Source organism: Chenopodium quinoa, unplaced genomic scaffold (assembly GCF_001683475.1).
Source record: "Chenopodium quinoa cultivar QQ74 unplaced genomic scaffold, ASM168347v1, whole genome shotgun sequence".
NCBI lineage: Eukaryota > Viridiplantae > Streptophyta > Magnoliopsida > Caryophyllales > Amaranthaceae > Chenopodium > Chenopodium quinoa.
Genome location: NW_018743204.1, coordinates 2,608,673 through 2,628,470, shown reverse-complemented (window position 1 = coordinate 2,628,470; position 19,798 = coordinate 2,608,673). Strand labels below are relative to the sequence as shown.

The 19,798-nt window shown below is 35.3% G+C and overlaps 3 protein-coding genes across 3 annotated transcripts; 2 read left to right on the top strand and 1 right to left on the bottom strand.

Moving 5' to 3' along the window:
- Positions 1 to 1,189: 1,189 nt before the first annotated feature.
- On the bottom strand, positions 1,190 to 1,783 carry LOC110733762. The gene has a single exon (XM_021913827.1). It carries the CDS (start codon positions 1,781 to 1,783, stop codon positions 1,190 to 1,192), a length of 594 nt encoding a protein of 197 aa, XP_021769519.1.
- A 1,591-nt stretch (positions 1,784 to 3,374) lies between these two features.
- On the top strand, positions 3,375 to 12,789 carry LOC110733892 (protein TIC 56, chloroplastic-like). The gene is given in 7 exon segments (XM_021913968.1): positions 3,375 to 4,319; positions 7,493 to 7,618; positions 7,621 to 7,689; positions 9,768 to 10,050; positions 10,379 to 10,541; positions 12,187 to 12,390; positions 12,499 to 12,789. Coding segments are annotated over 6 exon segments (1,533 nt in total). The 5' UTR covers positions 3,375 to 3,628; the 3' UTR covers positions 12,388 to 12,390; positions 12,499 to 12,789.
- A 211-nt stretch (positions 12,790 to 13,000) lies between these two features.
- Positions 13,001 to 15,156, top strand: LOC110733793 (zinc finger protein AEBP2-like). The gene is made up of 2 exons (XM_021913849.1): positions 13,001 to 13,893; positions 14,600 to 15,156. The coding sequence occupies exons 1-2, from the start codon at positions 13,323 to 13,325 to the stop codon at positions 14,659 to 14,661; spliced, it is 633 nt and encodes a 210-aa protein (XP_021769541.1). The 5' UTR covers positions 13,001 to 13,322; the 3' UTR covers positions 14,662 to 15,156.
- Positions 15,157 to 19,798: the final 4,642 nt, after the last annotated feature.

Here is a 19,798-nt window from a genome sequence, read left to right as displayed (position 1 = left end):
TCCACATGCTGGATTAATTGGCCCGCAAATATCTCCCTGAATTATTTCCAAGAATTTTGGAGACTCAATAGCAATTTTGTTCATAGATGGTCTTATTATTAATTTGCCAAGTGAACATGCAGAGCATGCCAATTCATCCGATCGAGGAATTTTGACATTTCTTATTGAATGTCCAATTGAATTCGCTATTATTCTTTGCATCATCCCAGTTGTTGGATGTCCCAACCGATCATGCCATAAAATAATCAAATGTTTGTCATCTAACTTCTGGTTAGATACCATATTGATTTCCACAGGTCGTATGTTTATATGATATAATCCCGAAGAATATGCTGGCAATTTCTCATAAATGTGTTTCTTGCCAGATTTTCCTGCCGTGAGGCATAAATACTCCTTTTGACCTGTTGTCATTGTTTCTAAATGATAGCCATTTTGGCGTACATCTTTAAAGCTTATGAGATTTCTTCGAGATTTACTCGAGTATAAAGCATTATTGATCGTTAATTTTGTTCCATTTGGGAGCATTATACAAGCCTTTCCAGATCCTTCAATTAATTTTGCTGACCTGGAAATAGTATTTACATTTGCTTGAAACAACTTTATTTGTGAAAAATATTTCCTATCCTTTAAGATAGTGTGTGTTGTTCCACTGTCCGAAAGACATTGATATTCGGAACCAACTTCAGGCATATCCATATCTTCATAAAATAAATATGAGATTAGTTTAGAATAATATCATACAAACTTTTATTGATGATAGAAATTAAAAATACATGACTAGACATTTTAAAATACAGTACACAACAGACAATATATTAAAACATAGTGTATGTTACATTAGCAGATAGATTATTTACGCATTGTTATTTTCTCTGAAGATGAAATCATTTCCAATTTCAGCATTGTCCATGAAAAAATCTGACACATCAAGGGTAGGGCAAGGAGCATTTTCTTCATTAACATAATTTGCTTCTGCATTTTTCTCTTTGCCTTTTACAGAAGCTTGGTAAAGGTCTACTAAATGTTTGGCCGTAAGACAAGTACGTCCCCAATGCCCTGTCATGCCACATCTGTAACATGTGTCTTTTCCTTTTGAAGGAGTTTGTTTGTGGCTTCCAGATGACTGTCCCTTCTGCTTTTCAAAAATTTTGAAATTACTGTTTCTTTGAAAATTATTTCTACCACGTCCTCAGCCTCGTCCGCGATAATTTCCACGGCCTCTTCCACGACCATTGTAATTTCCACGTCCACCTCTTCGTGTAGCATTTGCCTCGGGTGGATAAGAACTTGTTGCATTTGCCTCATGATGAGTGGCCAAAGACCCAGTTGGTCTAAGATTATGATTTTTCAACAAAAGATCACTATTTTGTTCCGCAACAAGCAACACACTCATTAATTCATTAAACTTTTTAAAACCTCTTTCGCGATATTGTTCTTGCAACAGTATGTTGCTTGCATGAAAGGTAGTGAGTGTTTTTTCAATCATCTGTTCATCGGTGACTGGATGATCACAATATCTCAATATAGATACTATCTCATGCATGGTTGAATTGTAATCAATTACGGATTTGAAATCCTGGAACCGTAAATTTGTCCAGTCAAATAATGCCTTAGGAAGGAGCACCCTTTTGTGGTGTCCAAATCTTTCATTAAGGCAATCCCATAATTCTTTGGGATTTCCAACCATCATGTATTCAGTTTTAAGGCCTTCATGTAAATGATGCCTTAATAACACTAAGGATTTTGCCTTTTCTTGTTCAGTAACAGGTTTTTCAACCGTCATGGCAGAAGTGGTAGTATCAGTTGTTTGACCAGAGGGACTTTTATTATCTTTAACAGTGTGATCCAACCCTTGAGCTTTTCAATTCATCATGGCATCCACTTTCCATTCCAAAAATTTCTTTCCAGATAAATCTAGGATGCTGAATTGTCTTTTCATAAGATCTCCCATTTTAACTACAACAAATCATGTGATGATTAGTTTATAATAATAAATCATATGTATAACACATATGTTTAATTCTTCCATATTTATAGTTTGTTAATGAAACACGTGATAATTAAATTTATTTAACAATAATAAACCATAAATAATATAATTCTTTTCTCCCCCTTGGTTTATTATCGTGAGTAATTATATAATTAGACAAAAATAAATCTTATTAGTCGCATAAATGGCAAAACGACAATAACAACAACAACAACAACAGTAGTAATTATAATTATAATAATAATAATGGTAATATATAATGATGATTAACAACAAAACAACATAATAAAACAAAAACATGCTTTTAATCTACTAAACCGACAAAATAAACAAACTTCACTTGTACATCATGACAAAAATTAATATTGCTACTAACATAACTACAAGCGCCATAATTAGAAGAAGATATTGTTTTATCTTCCTTAAATCTTCCTCAAAAGTGAAGGTGTGGGTGTTTTGGGTGTTTTGGTTGCCGTTGGGGAACATATTGGAGAGGAAGGGGTGAAAATTTTTTTTGGGTGATTTTTGGATAAAGAAAAAAAATGGGAGAAGATAAGGGGTTTGTGGTGAAAATCGGTGGAAAATCTACCTTTTATAGAGGTAGGTTTATCTGTTACTGTTTTGTACAATTGTAAAAATATCATATAATAGTTTAATGTACTGACAAAATTATGATCCAAATATAAATATTTATATTTGTAAAAGGTTATCACACTGGGAATGCATGCCATAGTGGTTCGAGAGCCCTAATATCTACAAAAGGTCATGGGTTCGAAACTGAAAGAAACACAAAAGTACGTAAAAGAAAGAAAAATAATAAATATAAAAGGCTGCATCTTTTTTTTTTTTTTTTTTTTTCACCGATGTTTTGCCTCCCCTTTTTTTGTGATATATAATACAGTAAATGTTTGAGTTTCTGGTATAGAGGATCCCAAAATATGAGCAACTATAGAGCATACTCCTCAAAACATTTAAAATAGATAGTATTTATTTGTTATAATTTTGAGAAGTAGGTATAAATATACCTGACTAGGAATTGGTGCTGATAACGTGTTAAAAGATTTTTCCACCGACAAAGATAGTTATCAATGAAGAAGAGAAAGAGTATGGGTGGAAATGTAGTCATCTTTACTACTACTTCATGCTCTATTTATAGTAAGTTTTACAATAGAATATTAGGTATTATTATACCTACTAGTATAGGATTGATAGCTATAATTGATCTAAATACATGTGAACATTCACATTTACATATTTCTCAACATTTAACAAATTTTCAATACCCATTTGTCCTACAAATTGGCTCATGATCTAACCTGATCATTTGCATATTTTTCCATTATTTTTTTTTATTTTTTTATTTTTTATTTTTATCTTTTTTCAAATAAAATACTTCGTATGAACTATCAAAACGATCTGCTAAATGTGGTCAGGTAACTTTGAACATCCCTATAGAATTGGGTGAACGATTCAGGTCCACTTGGTCATGTAGCTTCAACCTTCAAAGCCCACTCCATTTCCTTCTCACGAGCCTATGCCTATCTTCTCCTGTCAATTTCCCTCTTCTTCTTCCTCTTCTCTCACACTCACACCATAACCAGAAAAACCCAGAAAACTCCATAACCAAAACCTCCAAAAATGGCTTCAATCAACTTAGGTCCATTTGGTGAGCACTTCTTCCACTGGTTCGATAAACCTCCTCACCCAATTTCATTCCCCAATTTTCTCTCTCTATCAATCTCCCAAAACCCTCCTAAACCCCTCTTCTCTTCCCTTTCTCTCTCCGACCCAAAGAAATCAAAACCAAATGAAGAACCCTCAAAACCAGGAAAATACCAACAAATGCTCGAACAATTTTGGTGGGAATGTGAGAATTTACCCGATGTTCGACACACCCCAGAAGTTGATAACATTTTGAATGAAGACCCAGTTTTTGAAACCAAAGAAAACCCAACTCCTGAAGAAATTGAAGAGAATAAAAAATGGTGGGAAGAATTTAGGAGTAACCCATTAGTTCAATTTTTAGCTAGGGCTGAAGAAATTGCTGATGCTTATAATGAATTTGAGATTAAGAGGAATGAGAAACCTTATAGGAAAGAAGATGCTAAGCTTTGGAAGGAAGTTCCTAATGTTATTGGGTTAGATGGAAGGCCAATGCCTAGGAAAGCTATAAAAACTAAAGATCAGTCGGATGATAAATTTTGGGATTTTGCTAAGCAGTTCTTTTTTGGACTCTGGGGTTTCCGGCAGCGCCCGTATCCACCAAGTAGACCGATTGATGTAGCTCAGGCTATTGGGTATAAGCGGCTCGAAAAGCGGTATTATGATTGTGAGTATTGCTTGTTCAATGTTGCTTTGTTTGTTTATTTATCAATGCGAATTGTTTGGTTAGTTTGAGATTTTGATTTTGCTGTGTTGAGTTGATTTGCAATTATGAATTTGTGCTTAGTAGTGGAAATTCAGTTGATTTCTTTCATTGATAAAGTGTTTTTAGTAACTTCTGTTAGCTTTATCTTTGCATTGCTTATCATATCATATATTGCTATTGGAATGTTTGGAATAATGTCATTCAGACCATGTTATGCTTATCTCATAGTCTCTGATTTCTCCATAATTAAAGATGTTAAAGTTACAGCACCAATGTCAATGTTGTTGGTTCAATGGTATTGTTGATCGATATATATCTAGTTGCTGGAAGTGTTATCACTCAGTATTAGCACTAGAGCTGTCAAAAGCTGACGTGTCCCGAAAAATTTACCCGAACCCGATTGTTAATCGACCTGTTTGAACCCGAAAAAATGGTGACCCGAACTTGATATGATCCGACCTGAAACCAACCCTAGACCCGAGTTAACCCGAGTATTTAAGACTCGAACCCGAACATGAATCGATCTGGAGATACCTGAATATAACCTGTAAATTATTGACCTAAACCGAACCCGACGTGAACCGAGATTAGCCCAAACCTGTTTTAACCCGACGTGAATTCAAGCCGACTTGTTACTAACCCGACCTAAATTCAACCCTATCTGTTACTAACTCGACTCGAAATCAACTTGACTTGTTATTGATTCGACCCAAATTCAACCCGAAATAAACTAATCCGAAACTGTTTCCTAAAATGAGTGGAACTAATGAAAAATAGATCAGAATAGGGTCTGAACTTAACTTCCGAAAATCTTAACCAAACCTATCTTATCGGAATCAATATGAACTTATTATATCTTATCTTAAATTTATATGACTCATTAGTTCGAATTTGAACTTATATGAAATTATTTATCCTAAAATAAGTGAAAAATGTAGTTTATACTTATTAGCTCGAATATAAACTTATCTGAAATTAATTCTGTTACAATAAATGAAGAAATTGATAATGATTAAACGTAGACGTTTATACATGAACTGTTAACAAACCGACCCGAAAAATGTACCCGAATTCGATATGACCCGACCTGAAATCAACCCGAGACCCAAATTAACCCAATATTTGAAATCCGAACCCGAATATGACCCGACCTGATTATAACCCGCAAATTATTGACTTGAATTGAACCCGATTTGAACTTGAGAATGACCCTAACTCGTTTTAACCCGTTAAAACCCGACCTATTATTCACCCGACCCGAATGTAACCCGATATGTTATTAACCCGGCCTAAACCCGACCCAAGCTCGATTAGATGTATGGCCTGACCTGACCTGACTCAAGCATGACCCTACCCGAACCCGACCCGCATAGGTTACGACATTAACCCGAATTGACCCGACCCACACTAACCCGACTCAAACCCGACCCGTTTACCCAAATTGAAAGCTCTAATTTGCACCAATGTCGATTCTATGCTCATGATTTCATTGGTCTCATTATAGTGTCATTATACCCGCATATATTATATGGAGTATAACCTCTGGTATTAATTTTATATGTTCTTGCTTCCTGCTCATTATGAGTAGCTTTACTGTATATTTTTGGATTCACTTTGACTACCTATATTCTATTTTTCTTCAAATTGATTGTTATGGAAAATTGGTTGTGAAGATAGGATTATCAGATTGGCTCTTAATGGGGCTTGTGCTGGACTGTCTTTGAATTTTGCATATGCTGTTATTACATTTGGCTTTGTTGGTCCTCTTGTTACGCAGCATATTTTTGTCTAGGGAGAGGATGCGCAGGTTCCCTTCATCGAGGAACACCTTTTCTCCATTGGAAGATGCTTTTCACTTATGAGGAAGAATACCTCTCTCTCCTTGAAAATCTAACAAAGAGTTTTCCGAAAACATGTTCCTGGAAAAAATATTCCTTCCTGCTCCTAGTCTTCTCACAAACATTGCCTGAACGAATTGTAAAGACGACGTGCCTCAAAAATTCATATTTCTGCGGCAAATTGGGAACAATAATTGTTCTTTTTTGTCCATTATATCTCTGATATACAAATGTTTGAGAGGGAAAATCTAATGAGACAACTAATGAGTTGAATGGCTTTACCTGTTATTACACTCAGTATGAATGTGTCAACAGGATCTTGACTCTCACTTTCTGTGGGAGCTTGTGGTGTTGGCTAGAGCTTTAAAAATCTCTGATCTTTCCACTAGGCCCTCCGTCTTAACCACTAGGCCAAGACCTCATTGGTCTATAATCCTTCCACATTAATGTCAATAAAAGAAGTTTTGAACACAATGGGGAATTCAGTTTCTTTAAGGTGTTAGGAAGTATTATGTTCTCCTTAGCCTCTTCTAAAATTTTGTGAGGGGTTCGCTAGAGGGTGGGCTTCCTAGAGTCTTCTATTAGCCTGGGAGACCTGGTATAAATTGAGTTGACCTTTGAAAAGCAAGAAAATACAATAATGATAGAGTTCTATGTAATGAGAGTTGTGAGTATGCACTTAGCCCCTAAGCAGATCTTATGATATTTCATGTGCTAAGTGATTCCAAACATGTGACATGTTGATATCAAAAGATGGGAGGTAAAATTGAAACGGATATTTGTCTCATTGCTCATCAGTTGAGAATAGTTTTGTAAGTTGTGCTTACTATGCAAGCAATGTCGCAACTGACTGGAAGTTCTTTGCAGTTATTGTTTGATCTTCATGGGAAGAAGAAAATTCTAAGCAAATGAACAATATAAAATCAAGAAAGGTGGAAATTTGTTTCTGGATATTGTAGCAAGTGTTGCAATTACTCCGTATTGGTTTTGTGAATTAAAGAAAGTATTAGAAGGCCCAACTTTATGTTATTTGCAACCTTTTATTATTATTTTCTTAAACACAAGAAAACGATTAAATATTACTATGGCCAAAGGCCCAAACACAACCAGAAGATGGATATAGGTTCAGAGCACAAAAGTGACATATTGTATTATTATATATTGTTCTTTGTTCCATTTAATACTTTCGTGTGAAGAATTGGTGATGTTCTTCATGACTAACCATGATTCTTTATTTGATGTACTATTCTTTTATTACTTTTTCAGAAAATGCTAATTATTTATTTATGTTTATAGTTATAATGAAGACTGGTGGCTGGTTTTACAAGGATCGATTGGGTCGTACACGAGGACCATGTGAGCTGATTCAACTTAAGACTGCATGGGGTGCTGGCATAATTGATAAAAATACTTTCATTTGGGGGAGGACCTGGATGAGTGGGCACCTATAGGCATGGTATATGGCTTAGAGCGAGCAATTGCTACTTGGGAAGGTTTGTTACTTGTCAATTCTATTATCTTTTTAGTGGCATTTAAATATTAAGTATTATCTCAACAGTAAATGTAGTTTGCTATCTCGTTCATAAAATGTTGGGGAGTTACAGACTATTGATGGAATTCAGAGGTGTTGTGTGGCTGTTACAGCAGCTTTCACACCTGTTTACTTTTGTTTAGTTGTTTCTCACGCACATGAACTTACACACTATATTGATGGGATTCAGTGGTGCTGTGTGGCTGTTACAGGCTTACAGCAGCAAAACATTATTTTACATTGGCGTTGTTTAGTGATTGGAACATTGAATCCATGAAGGATAATGTTAGTCTTCTTCACATCATTACTAGAGATGGGAGACTTGAACTTAGGAGGCTTATTCCAGAATTGATTTTTGATAGACGCTTATAGTACATAGAGCCTGCTATTCCTCATTTCATCTTGAGTCTAGGATTTTCCATACTGCAATGGATGCCACCATAGGCTGTACTGCTGTAAACAACTAAACATGTCTTCTAATTGCTGATACCCTACGGCTGCTCATTTTAGAAATAAATTCTGCCTGGATCTGAGACTTTCTGAGACATTGCTTTGACATTCCCCCATCTTACTTTGGTTAATATGAAGAAGGAGAAGTGTATTTATGTCTTATAGATTAATAACTTATTAACTAAATATGTTCTCCACAAACTCCCTTTCCCCCCTGGCCCTGTAGTGACACTATAATGATCTAATATGAGGCGAAATATGAAACTGGCTCATTCATAAAGTGTAGATGAGAGCAGTAAAGCAGCAAAAATCAAGGCATAAGATCATAGGTGATGCTGTTTTTTCCAGCTCGATTTGATTGTCTGTACATATAGCTGCTTTGTACCATGTTTTGCAATTACATGTTCTCGTTGTTTATGAAAATTTGGTGTTAAAAAACTTTTGGATTTGATAGAAAAGGATTGTGTATTCCTCAATCCTCATTTATAATCTTTTATTCGCAGAATCTGATACTTGAATTCACAAAAAAATATTATAAGCTCCAGCATGTATTGGGAATTGGGATAGATCATTTTGGTTAGCATTCAATGAGGATGTTATAAATTTAACCTTACTTCTCTTCTTTCTCTATCCTCACCAAGTCACCATCTCTGATGTTTCTTTGCAGTTTTCTCCCACATTTTGTTTCCCTTATCTTTATGCAGCATTCATCTCCACTTGTAAAGCACATTAATTGATGATATGAATCTATTAGTTGCTAGATAGGCATCTCAAGCTACATTGGCTGTTTACCTAGCTCCGTCAAGGCAATTATAATTCCAGTTGAAGAAATGCAAAAAAGTGCTTCTATGGTGGTGATTCTGTTGCCTAGGGCTGGCCATGGGCTGATCAAGTCCCATTAAACTGGAACTGGCTGATCCAGGACTTGAGTTGGAACTGTGGTTAAAAGGCTGGCTTTTTTTCCCTCAATGAATAGGTCCAACTTGGTAGAGCCACTCTAGGGAAAAAGAATGAAGTGTAACCATGAACTTTTTTCTTCTAATCTCTTGTCATGGCCAAAATAACCCACTGATTATCTCTACCATTCCCTTTTCTTGATATAATTTCTTGGCAAGCTACTCTATACCCTAAGATCATTGTTTTCCCAGATATATTATTGGCAGTTTAAAGGTAAAGGTGGTTAGAAATTATAATTTAGGGTCTGTATAAAGTATTCAAGAATATAGATGCAAAGAGAACTTTTAGAGAGTTTATATGAATTCAAATGTCCAGGGACAAAGAAGTTTACTGATAGGAGAAATGGATATAGATAGAGACACCAAGTGCATAGTTATTTATTAGAGCTCATCAGCTCAAAAGATGCAGTTTATTAAGGCCTCCAGGCTCAAAAGTCAGACATGAACATATACTGGCTACGCTACTGCTGATATACTTCGTATTAAGCATCAACATTATATAAATTAGAAATGAAAAGAGTTTCTCCAGTATGAAACATCAACAGAGAAGATGTCTGATATGTGGTACTGCTTTTCTTCTTGAGCTCCTAGTTGTATCCACTTAATGATCTATGTCTTATTTTGCATTATTCAGTCAGGTTTGGAGCAGCTGCTACAGCATTTCTCCATAAGCTTCAGAAAGGAATGTCTCCATGGGTTCCATTAAAGGGGTTTGAAAAGAAAACCTACAAGCAACTGCAAGAGGAGGCTATGGAGAGTAAGAAGCGTGATTTAGCCGTACTTAAAGCTAATGATGGCTATTGGCCTGGAGTAAGAACTCCAAGTCATGCTCTCTTTCTATGGGCTAGTGGTTCTGAGCTTACAACAATACTGGAAGCTGATCACATGCCAAACAAATTCATACCAAAACATCTAAGGTGTTTATTTCCTTATTTCTTACCTAATTTGTTATAGACAAACATCTTCAAGTTTACTTTTATTGATAAAATGCTGTCTGAACACTCCCTTACATTCAAGGCACCAAAATTTAGATACTAATTTCTCAGTTAGTATTCGATTGTAAGCGGAATCTTACTGCTATACTACGCTGTTGACAACTTATAATCTTGGTGATGATTATTTCCTACGTTAACCAGATTCCCTGGCTCTTAAATTGAAGTTTCCTTTGAATCTTTACCTTTGTAATTTGGATTTTTAGTTCGCTGTGTTGATGGTTGTGTGATATAAATCTTTTTTGTGAGGCAGGCTGCAATTGGCTAAAGCCATCCCTGGTTTAAGGCCCTGGGAGGTAATAAGTGTAGAACAAGCCATGGACCAAATTACATATGGCAGAGAATGGTATCGTGAGCCTCTTGGCTCCTACACAACTGGTCCTCCATATATAAGGCGTTGGAACAGAGATGTTAAGGTATGTCCTTTGTGTCCAATGTTTTCTTTTCTTGAGCATGTTATACAGTAGTTCAAACTATTTCAAACTTGTTTTGCATACAACAACAATGTTAGAGCCTTTATCCCTAAAATATTGGTTCAGCAGCTACAGTGGAGTTTCCATTAAGTTTGTAAATGAGTACTTTTTATAGTTACATATATGGAGTACTATTTTTAGGCGGTTCAGAAAAGTCATCTCCTTTCCCAAAAGGGAAATTTTCATTGTTAACCGGCTTAACCCTGTAAAATTGCACTCTGTAATCGGAAAAAAACTTAATATCTGTGGTAACCCTATGCTCTTGATTACTATCATTTATAGCATTAATGAGGGTTAAAGCTTCAAATTAACCTAATTTTTTAACCATGGTTATTGGTACAATTACATATATGCCCTATGATACTAATTACATGGTTATTAGTCCCTCTAATGGCTATTGTCTTCCATTAAACTTCCATTCCTTTCAATTAATTCCCAAATGCATTAATCAACCCAATTTATCCTCCATTAATATCAAACCTCAACAATGACACAACAATGAGCAGCTAGTTGTCTTGAAAGGGGTAAAAAATTTACTGCATGCACCAAGAGAACTGTGTGGCTTGGCAAGAGATATATCCTTTACTATCTCACAATTAGACTATATCTGTTGTGAATTGTGATGTTGTCCCTAGAGTCCATGTGACTAGAGCTCGTAATCTAGTCTAGCTATAAAAGCTAGAAAAAGAGACTAGTCTTTGTTTCAGCATTCACTACTGCCAAAAAAAAAAAAAAAAAAAAAAAAAATGAGCAGCTAGTGGAACATTGATAGCAACTGCAGACCTGAATGTAGTGGGTGGGGAGAGGAGAAACTGAGAAAGGATATGAATAAGATAAGAGAAGAAATAACCTCAGGAATGTTAACCACTGGTATGAATGATAATAGTAAAAAAATAGAGGGTTAACAATTGATATTAAGTTTTTTTTTTTCAATCTACCAAAGAGAATTTGCAATTTTACATGGTTACCAATGAGAATTTCTCTTCCCAAATTAGGGTGATGACTTATGATTAAATTCACTTGTACTCATTTATCGTTCAACCTAGAGTCGGCTGTGGAGCACTGGAGCCATTGGCTTGGCCGTTGTGGTGTTCATATCTCTCTTGTTTTTGTTTTGGCCTGAAGGATAAGATGACAAAAAAATCATTGCCCCAGCCCATGTAGTCCTCACAGTCTCGTTGGGCTTTTATTTCCATTGATTGGGATAGGCTGGTCTTGCTGTCATATGCAGGCCTAATAAAGAGAGCAATATTTTGAGAGGAATTTACAACTGAAAATGCAACTTCTGTTGTAATATGGGGAATAGATTTTCCATCTATTGAAGATAACTAGATAAGTGATAATTCTAAATTACACTTATGAAATCCACCCTAAATCAAACTAAATATGGTAGGAAAAATGTTATTTATGAAGTCTGCTTCACTACTTCTGTGCTATGCAATTTTAATTACCCTGTATTGACCCTAAATTTTAAACTCAGCTTTCATGTTGCCTTTTTTCGACTTTATCTAATGTGTCCTCTTTATGACTGCTATTCCTGTTCAATCTATTGTAGCTTTAATTCAATTTCGATATTGTGAATGTGCAGCGGATTTTCAAGGTGTTCGAGGACCTGAGTTTCCAGGTATACAAAAAACTAAATCGTACAATCCCTGGTTTTGAAGAAGTCATGAAGAAAGTTGAGGAAGATGCTACTGCAAGAGAAGAAAACAGGAAGCAAAGGAGAAAAGCAGAGAAGGAAGCTGAGACGGAAGCATACATTGAGCGATATAAACGTAATAACCCTTAACAGGTATCTTCCCACCCTGTAGTTCTTGACCTATATATTTCTGTCCGTTGGATTTAACCTTTTGGTTTTGAGGAGTGATTAACATATGCTTATTCTGGTATTATTTTGCAGATCAAATCAAATCAATACTTGCTTAATTTTGAATTTGGCTGAAGATGATAATGATCTTGCTTTAGCTGCTGCCGAGGATGGTCGTCTCTTTTCGTAGGAAAGGGTTCGTTAATCAGATCCCTTTGTACGTAGTGTTGTAATCATCTCTTTTCCTCATTGTATATCATACTTTACTATTTAATTTTATCATTTGGTCTATCGCGGTTTCTGCTATTATTTAGACAGGGTTTGCACTTTGCAGCACAACTTACATCTTCTTCAATGGCCAATACATGATTCCATGTTCATTTTTTTCCAACTTTTTCCATTGTTTTCCATAATAAAAGGATGTATGCAAGTACTCTTTCTTAAGATGAACAAACAGTAAAAATTCAACAATGGCATTGCCACATTTTTCAATCTTTGACGATTACGTATTTACAAGTTCATATTTAAAAAGCGTTAACCTTTCTTTATTAATCTTTATCCGAACTTTTTTTTTTTTTTTTTTTTTTAATCGCGTATTTTGGTATCTTGGTTATCTTCTCTCACACAGTTACCCAGCTTTTCTGGTTGATTGTTTAATTTCTCTGAAAACGGGAAAGTGAAATAAATATGAAAATAAACCGACCATTTTGGGAAAATGGGATAGAAGCAGGAGCTGTAAGTGGCACCACGTGCAATGTTATAAATGGTCAGTCTTGGTTCAACGAGCTAAATCAGACAATTTCTTCGATACACGTGTCCTTTATTATTCTTTTTCTTTTAAATATTTAGAGGGACACATACTTATCTTTTAAGCCCCATACTTTTTATTCACGTATAAAAAGGAAAGAGTTATTAGCATGCGGTTTACGGAAGATTTTGTGTTAAAAGTTGAAGAAGAAATAAAAATGGAAGATATTGTTATAGAAAATGAGACTTTCATTAGGCCTTCTAAGATTGAAGTTAGAGGTAGAGATGAAGGACCTAACCACGAGGACGAGCAAGAGAAGGAGAAGAGGCAGAAACTCGAAGGTGGCGGCGGTGGCGGTGGCGGTGGTGGGTTATTAGATAATCTTTTGTCTAAGTTAACTTCTCCTAGGCCTACTACTGAGGGTAATGAAGATCATGCCTTTGAGGTTAATAATGATCATCATGAGAACGGAAATGCTCGTGTTCGTGGTGATAGTGAAGCTGGTGGTGATGGAGAAGGCGGAGGTGAAGGCGGAGGTGGTGGTGTGATTAATAATTTCATATCGAATCTGTTTCGTAAAAGTAGTGAGGATGAGAGTGAAGATGTGAAGAATGATGGTGGTGAAGAGAGATTGGAGGGTAGAAATGAGGAGAAAGAGGTGATTAAGAAGGTTGATGAAGAGAGTGAAGTTGGCAATATTCATAGTAATGGTGGAAGCCTAATCTCTAATCTTGTTCAAGGTATATTTTGCTATCTCTCTTATTTTTTAGATTAATGCGTATGATGTAGTGCTTTACTTTTGAGTTCCTCCATATTTGCAAGGCATGAATGAAATAGACAAAAGTTTAAAAAGGGAGTGTTTTGGAAATGGTTTTTAAAATTAGGGTATCTTAGACAAAAGTTTAGAAAGTTTCAAAAAGGAGTGTTTTGGAGTAGAATTTACTTAATTAAATTTTATATATTTAAACGGTCTTTGCAACTTGGATAAGTTAAGTTACCTATAATAGAGATTAGTGGTAGTAGAATCCAATTTGATGCTTATGAATATTTTTGTATTAGTCAAGTAATGTTCCTTAGCTAACATTTGAAAACCGAAGGAGTCTAATCAAACCTCTACAAGCTAAGTACTCACAATAGGGGAGGTAAAAAAGACCTCACCTCCAAGTAATTAGTGTTAGTAACATTTGAACCGCAAAGCTTTGGAATCTAATTTAATTTGAAAGTCTTAACAAGCGATAATTGAGTCAAATTTTGTAAAGTACATTTGAATACCCCAATGTAATGACGAGTACATTAATATGTCTAATTAAGGCACATAGGTTGGAGAGATAAAATGCGTAATGGTAAATTTATTTTGGTACACTTGTATTATGGCAACCAAGACACATAATAAGTTGAAAGAGTGGACTAACAAAGGGAATTGGTTGTGTACCTGTGTTTATGCAGATGTTGCGGCTCCAGAAGGGGATGAAGCATCCATTCTAATTCAATCCATTGTTCATGACTAATTTTAGATTCTCTGTTTTTCCCTTAGCAATCTTAATTTAGTTTTGCTTAGTGTTCTAATCTTTCATTGGTTAATGTTATGGGATTTTAGATTATTTAATGCTCTAAAGTGTAAGAAGATTGGGTTATTGTTTCCTCAAGAAAAGATAGGGTTATAGTTCTTTTACTACGCATATATCACGTCCAAGGAAGGTTGTAATAGAATTCATTGCGATTTGCAAATGTGATTAATGTAACCTTGTATTGACCACTTAATTTAGGCTATATTCTATTCGGTTTTTTTTTTTTATTTTTTTTTCTGAACTTATGTATTTGTAATGGTTTTAATCATTTGAATTATTGAAACTCATCTGTACTAATTTTGTTTGAATATGTCAAAATAAGTTGAACATAATAAGGCCTTGTTCATGACAAGGGAAGAATCAAGCTAAAGCTTTTTGTTAAAGGAAAATATATATATTTTTTTAAAGAAAAAAAAAATCCTATGTCTGATTGGGCATATTGCAACTAATTGTTGTATATGTGTACAAAAGCTACATAATCAACTCCATTTTGAACTTATCTAGAATAGTGGAAGAGGATGAAATCATGAAAATGGTGTAAAAAAGAAGTTGCAATTGAGATCATGTCCATTTCACAAGGGGCTACAATGTGCTAGGCATTGTTTCATGTTTGGTTTAATGATTTTTGGAATATGATACCCCTTGCGTTTTTACTCTATGTTCTTGTTTTTTTCTCTATGTTGTTTTAATTATGCATGTTTGTCTATCCACTTTAACATTCTTAAAGCACTCATTTGAGACAAATCAAACAAGTAATTGCATGGCTATTGTTTTCCTACATATAGGTAATAATCTAGACCGTTCTCTCAAATTTGTGACTAGTTGTAAGAGACCCCTGCGTTTCTTCTCTAAGTGTACTGATTTAAAAACAATAATCAGATTTCTGAGAGAGAAAATTTCATCTTTTCATCTTTTGCCATTCTAATGATCACAATTCCCTCTGTTGTACTATGAACATATTCTTTTTACCTTATTTTTACTGAACTACAATTATTTTTTATTGAAATCAAATAATTTTTTTTTTTTTTTACTAATACTCTATTATATTTGTTCTTTTAAATTACCAATGCTCTATTATATTTGTTCTTCTCTAAGTTGTTTTGTTTTTTTTTTTTTAAATGTCTTTTTTCCCTTATATCAATTGAGATTTTGAGGCCCTTTAAAAGTAAACAGGCTTTCCTCTATGTAGGTGTGTCCCATTGATGAGATTAGTGGTTTGGGTTGTCCCAAGAACACATGGCAGTCTTACAGGTAACCTGCTTGTCATCCAGTATGTGTCTTGTTTACTTGATCAATTTCTTAAAGTATATACTACGCTGTTCTGATCATATCAGTTTGGCAGTTGGTTTCATACTATTGATAGCCTTCCTTAAACATTTTCCAAAAGAGTTAAAGGATATTTGTAGTAGCTGGTGCTATCTTATAGTGAATAGTTTTGCTATACTTCTTAGATTTTACATTTCATCTCAAATCTCCATGCAGAACATTGAACATTTCCACATTGATAAGGATACTTGAGTAACGTAACTAGATAGTTGATATTTGGTGGGCAATTATAGTCTAATCTAAGACCCTTACCTTAGTTTAGCGCTTGTAGCTGAGATTGTGTGTTTTAAAAATTTATGAGCCAAAAAATTGACGTTAGTGCAAAACCTTTTGTGAAACAGATTAAATAGTTCTAAGAGGATACATCATTCCAGTTCAACAAATTGGCCTACTGGTTCATCTTCTCAAATGGATCTTATAACTACTGATGTTGTTGCACCTTCTGCATGGACAATTTTTGGATGTCAGAATGGTAAGACTTGGTATTTTCCATAAAGTTTGAAACACACACACACACACACACACATAGGAAACAAGGAAAATAATTGTATTAACTTTCCTGTCGCAGGATTACGACTATTTAAAGAAGCCAAAGACAGGGATATTCACGGAAGGTGGGTAGCCTTTTGAAACTCCAAATTTCTCCTTTCTAACCTGAAATTTTTAGCTGATTCATCATTTTTATTCAGCGATGGGATGACCATCCTGCAATTATGGCTGTTGGTGTTGTGGATGGAACGTCAGAGAACATATTCCGGGCAGTCATGTCTCTCGGTTCCTTAAGATCACAGTAAGCTTGGTGAAATTTTGTACAGTAACATATTTTTATATGATAGAGCTTTTCTGTGCTTACACTTAGCATGTTTCATCATACTTGTACAGATACGTCATAATATGAGTATTACCTTTCTGGTTGGCTTCTTTCCCTATGGATTTTTAATTAACAAGACAGTTTAGCACTAGCCTATAAACAAGATATTTTAATTAACAAGACAGTTTAGCACTAGCCTATAAACAAGATATTTTAATTCTTAGCACTAGTTACTTATTCTGTGCTGAAGCTGAACTTAAGCTTCATTGGTCTGGCAGGTGAAGAGATTCTTCCATGCTCACTTTAAGGTAGATCGTGATCTTCAATCGTCAATGGTCGTGTATATGTACACAGGGTGGTGATAGAACTGACATGCCCACAATCTTAATGCTAAGCCAGTCCCTGTTTTAGATCACTTTTTTTGGTATTGTCATACTCTGGCTGGCTAATAAAAGTGTACTCGCTTTTGACTTAATTGTATTAACATTGATTTAGCTGTTAAAATTTTACATTTCTTCATTAATTTATACCGACAAAGAATCACTAGGCCCATCTGCTAACGGTTGCTGCAATCCATTTTTGCTGCCATATGTGATTTGTACTTGTACAAATTTTCTGACATCATTTTTGAGAAACAGGTTGCTAAGTGGACTGTATCCTTCCTTTAAAATTATAGAAATTTCTTTTTTGCAAATTCATGTTGTTTTTGCTAGATTTCTGGTCAACCTGCTGTCTGGTTTCTGTTGCTGGTTCTGTCTGTGCACTGCTGCTACTGGTTCCTTCTCTGCTTTGCCAGCTGCTGCTGTTTCTGGCTCTGTTTACTCTGGCTGCTGTTGTGCTGTTCTCTGCCTGGTGCTATGTGCCTGCTTTTGGCTGCTGCTGCTGTCCTGCTGGGCTTGAGGGTTGGCGCAGTGTGTTGGCTGGTTTCTTCTTCCTCTGTTCAGCTGCTTGTGTGGAGCTGGTCTTAGATATTTTCGTTCCTTGCTTTGATTTTTTTTTGGACGAAAATTGTAATATTACAACCTTTTTTAATGAAAATATGTAACTTTATATATATGTTAATGTTTCTATATCAATTTAAGTGAAAAAAATGCAAAAAAAAAAAAAAAATATTTATTTTTATTTTTTTGGGGTATTTTTGGCACCGGTTTTGACCAGAACCGGTGTCAAAAGTTTTTAAATTTTTTTTTACACTTTTGGCACCGGTTTAAAGAAAAAACCGGTGCCTAAAGTGGGGTTACTTGCAGCGGTTCTTTCTTTGAACCGGTGCCAATAGTATTGAAATTTTTTTTAAAAAAATGACGCCATGGTAGTTGGCACCGGTGCCAAATTTTCATGGATTTGGCATCTCTCAAATACCTAACGGTTCAAAACCGGTGCCAAAGGGGGGTTTGAACCGGTGCCTTTTTATCTTTTTCGTCTAGTGCTAGTAAAGATCGAAAGTTCCAAGAGAGGTAAGATTTTCCATTATTATTTGGAATCATACTCCTCCTCTTGAAAAAAATTTTGCCCTCAAGTTTCATCTTCAAACAAGGTACCAACTCGGATGAAGTAACAGTAGCACAAACTCCATTACCTAGAAGAACCTTGAATGTTTCATACCCAACCTTTTCAGCAATGTCAAAGGGTCCCTCATCCATTGGTTCACCATTCTTGTGATCAATATGCAAACGTTGAGCATCTAAGGACAACCACACTTTAGATCCCTCTTGCAAATTAGTTCCTTTGCGCATGTGGAGCATTTTGTCCCTTCGTTCCCTCTTATCTTTTGAACAATCGAGTACCTCATGATGGCACGAGCTAAAACACACATGAGCAACGTTAACGCCTCCTTTTTGTTCTTTAGGCATTGGTGGACGTATAGGAGGTAAGGGATGCAAGGCTAAACGTTTGTCTCCAATAAGAACCGAATAGACATTAGTCTTTCCATTGTGAATAATGTGTCTATCACTTTGCCAAGGTCATCCAAGAAGCAAAGAACATGCGGTCATTGGCACAACATCGCACCAAATTTGATCCACATAGTCACCTAATTTGAAACCAATCAAAGCTTGTTTTTTTAAACCACACACCATTGCCATCATTAAACCAACTCATTTGTATGATTGAGGGTGCTTTCTTGTAGGTAATTGAAGCGAATCCACCATAGACAAAGCACAAGCATTAGTACAAGAGCCACTATCAATTATAAAAGAGAAAACTTTACCATTAATTAGGCACTTATAATGGAAAAGATTAGATCTTTGCTCATCTTCTTTCTCATCATGCGTGGCTAATAAAGACCTCCTTAAAATCAAGCTCTTAGGCTCATCTTCCGCATAGCAAACCTGTTGATTTTCCCAAAAATAAGAATCTGTCACATCTTGCGATTTGTCTTTAACTAAGGCTTGTTGGTGTTGTTGTTCAAGCACATCCGATTCATCCACGTTTTGAGATAAAAACATGTAGTATTCCTCCTTAGTAACAAGTGCCTTGTTCGGACATTGCTTAGCAATATGTCCCATGCCCTGACACTTAAAACAAACAATTTGTTTCATCTTTTGTTGACTTTGAGGCAAAGAAGATTGCCCTTTCTTTAAGTTAGACACAAGTTTGTCATGCTTAGACGTGGCATCTAATGAACTAGGAGCAATATCAGAATTTTCGATTTGCGGTTTAAAAGAAGGGTATGACTTCTTTTGCTTTTCTAACTTGCAAGAAATCATACAAACATCATCAAAAGTAGTCAAGGGTAGTACTTGGACTTGATTACGTAGAGAAGTATTCAAACCAATCACAAATTTTGCAATCTTTTGTTCCTCTTCATCCTTGCAATCACAAGCAATATAAAGTCTTTCGAATTCTTTGATATAATTAGTCAAATAATTTAATTTCAAATATAAGTCTTGCTTATAAGATCGTGGAACAAATCGTTTTTTCATCTTAGCCTTTAAATCTGTC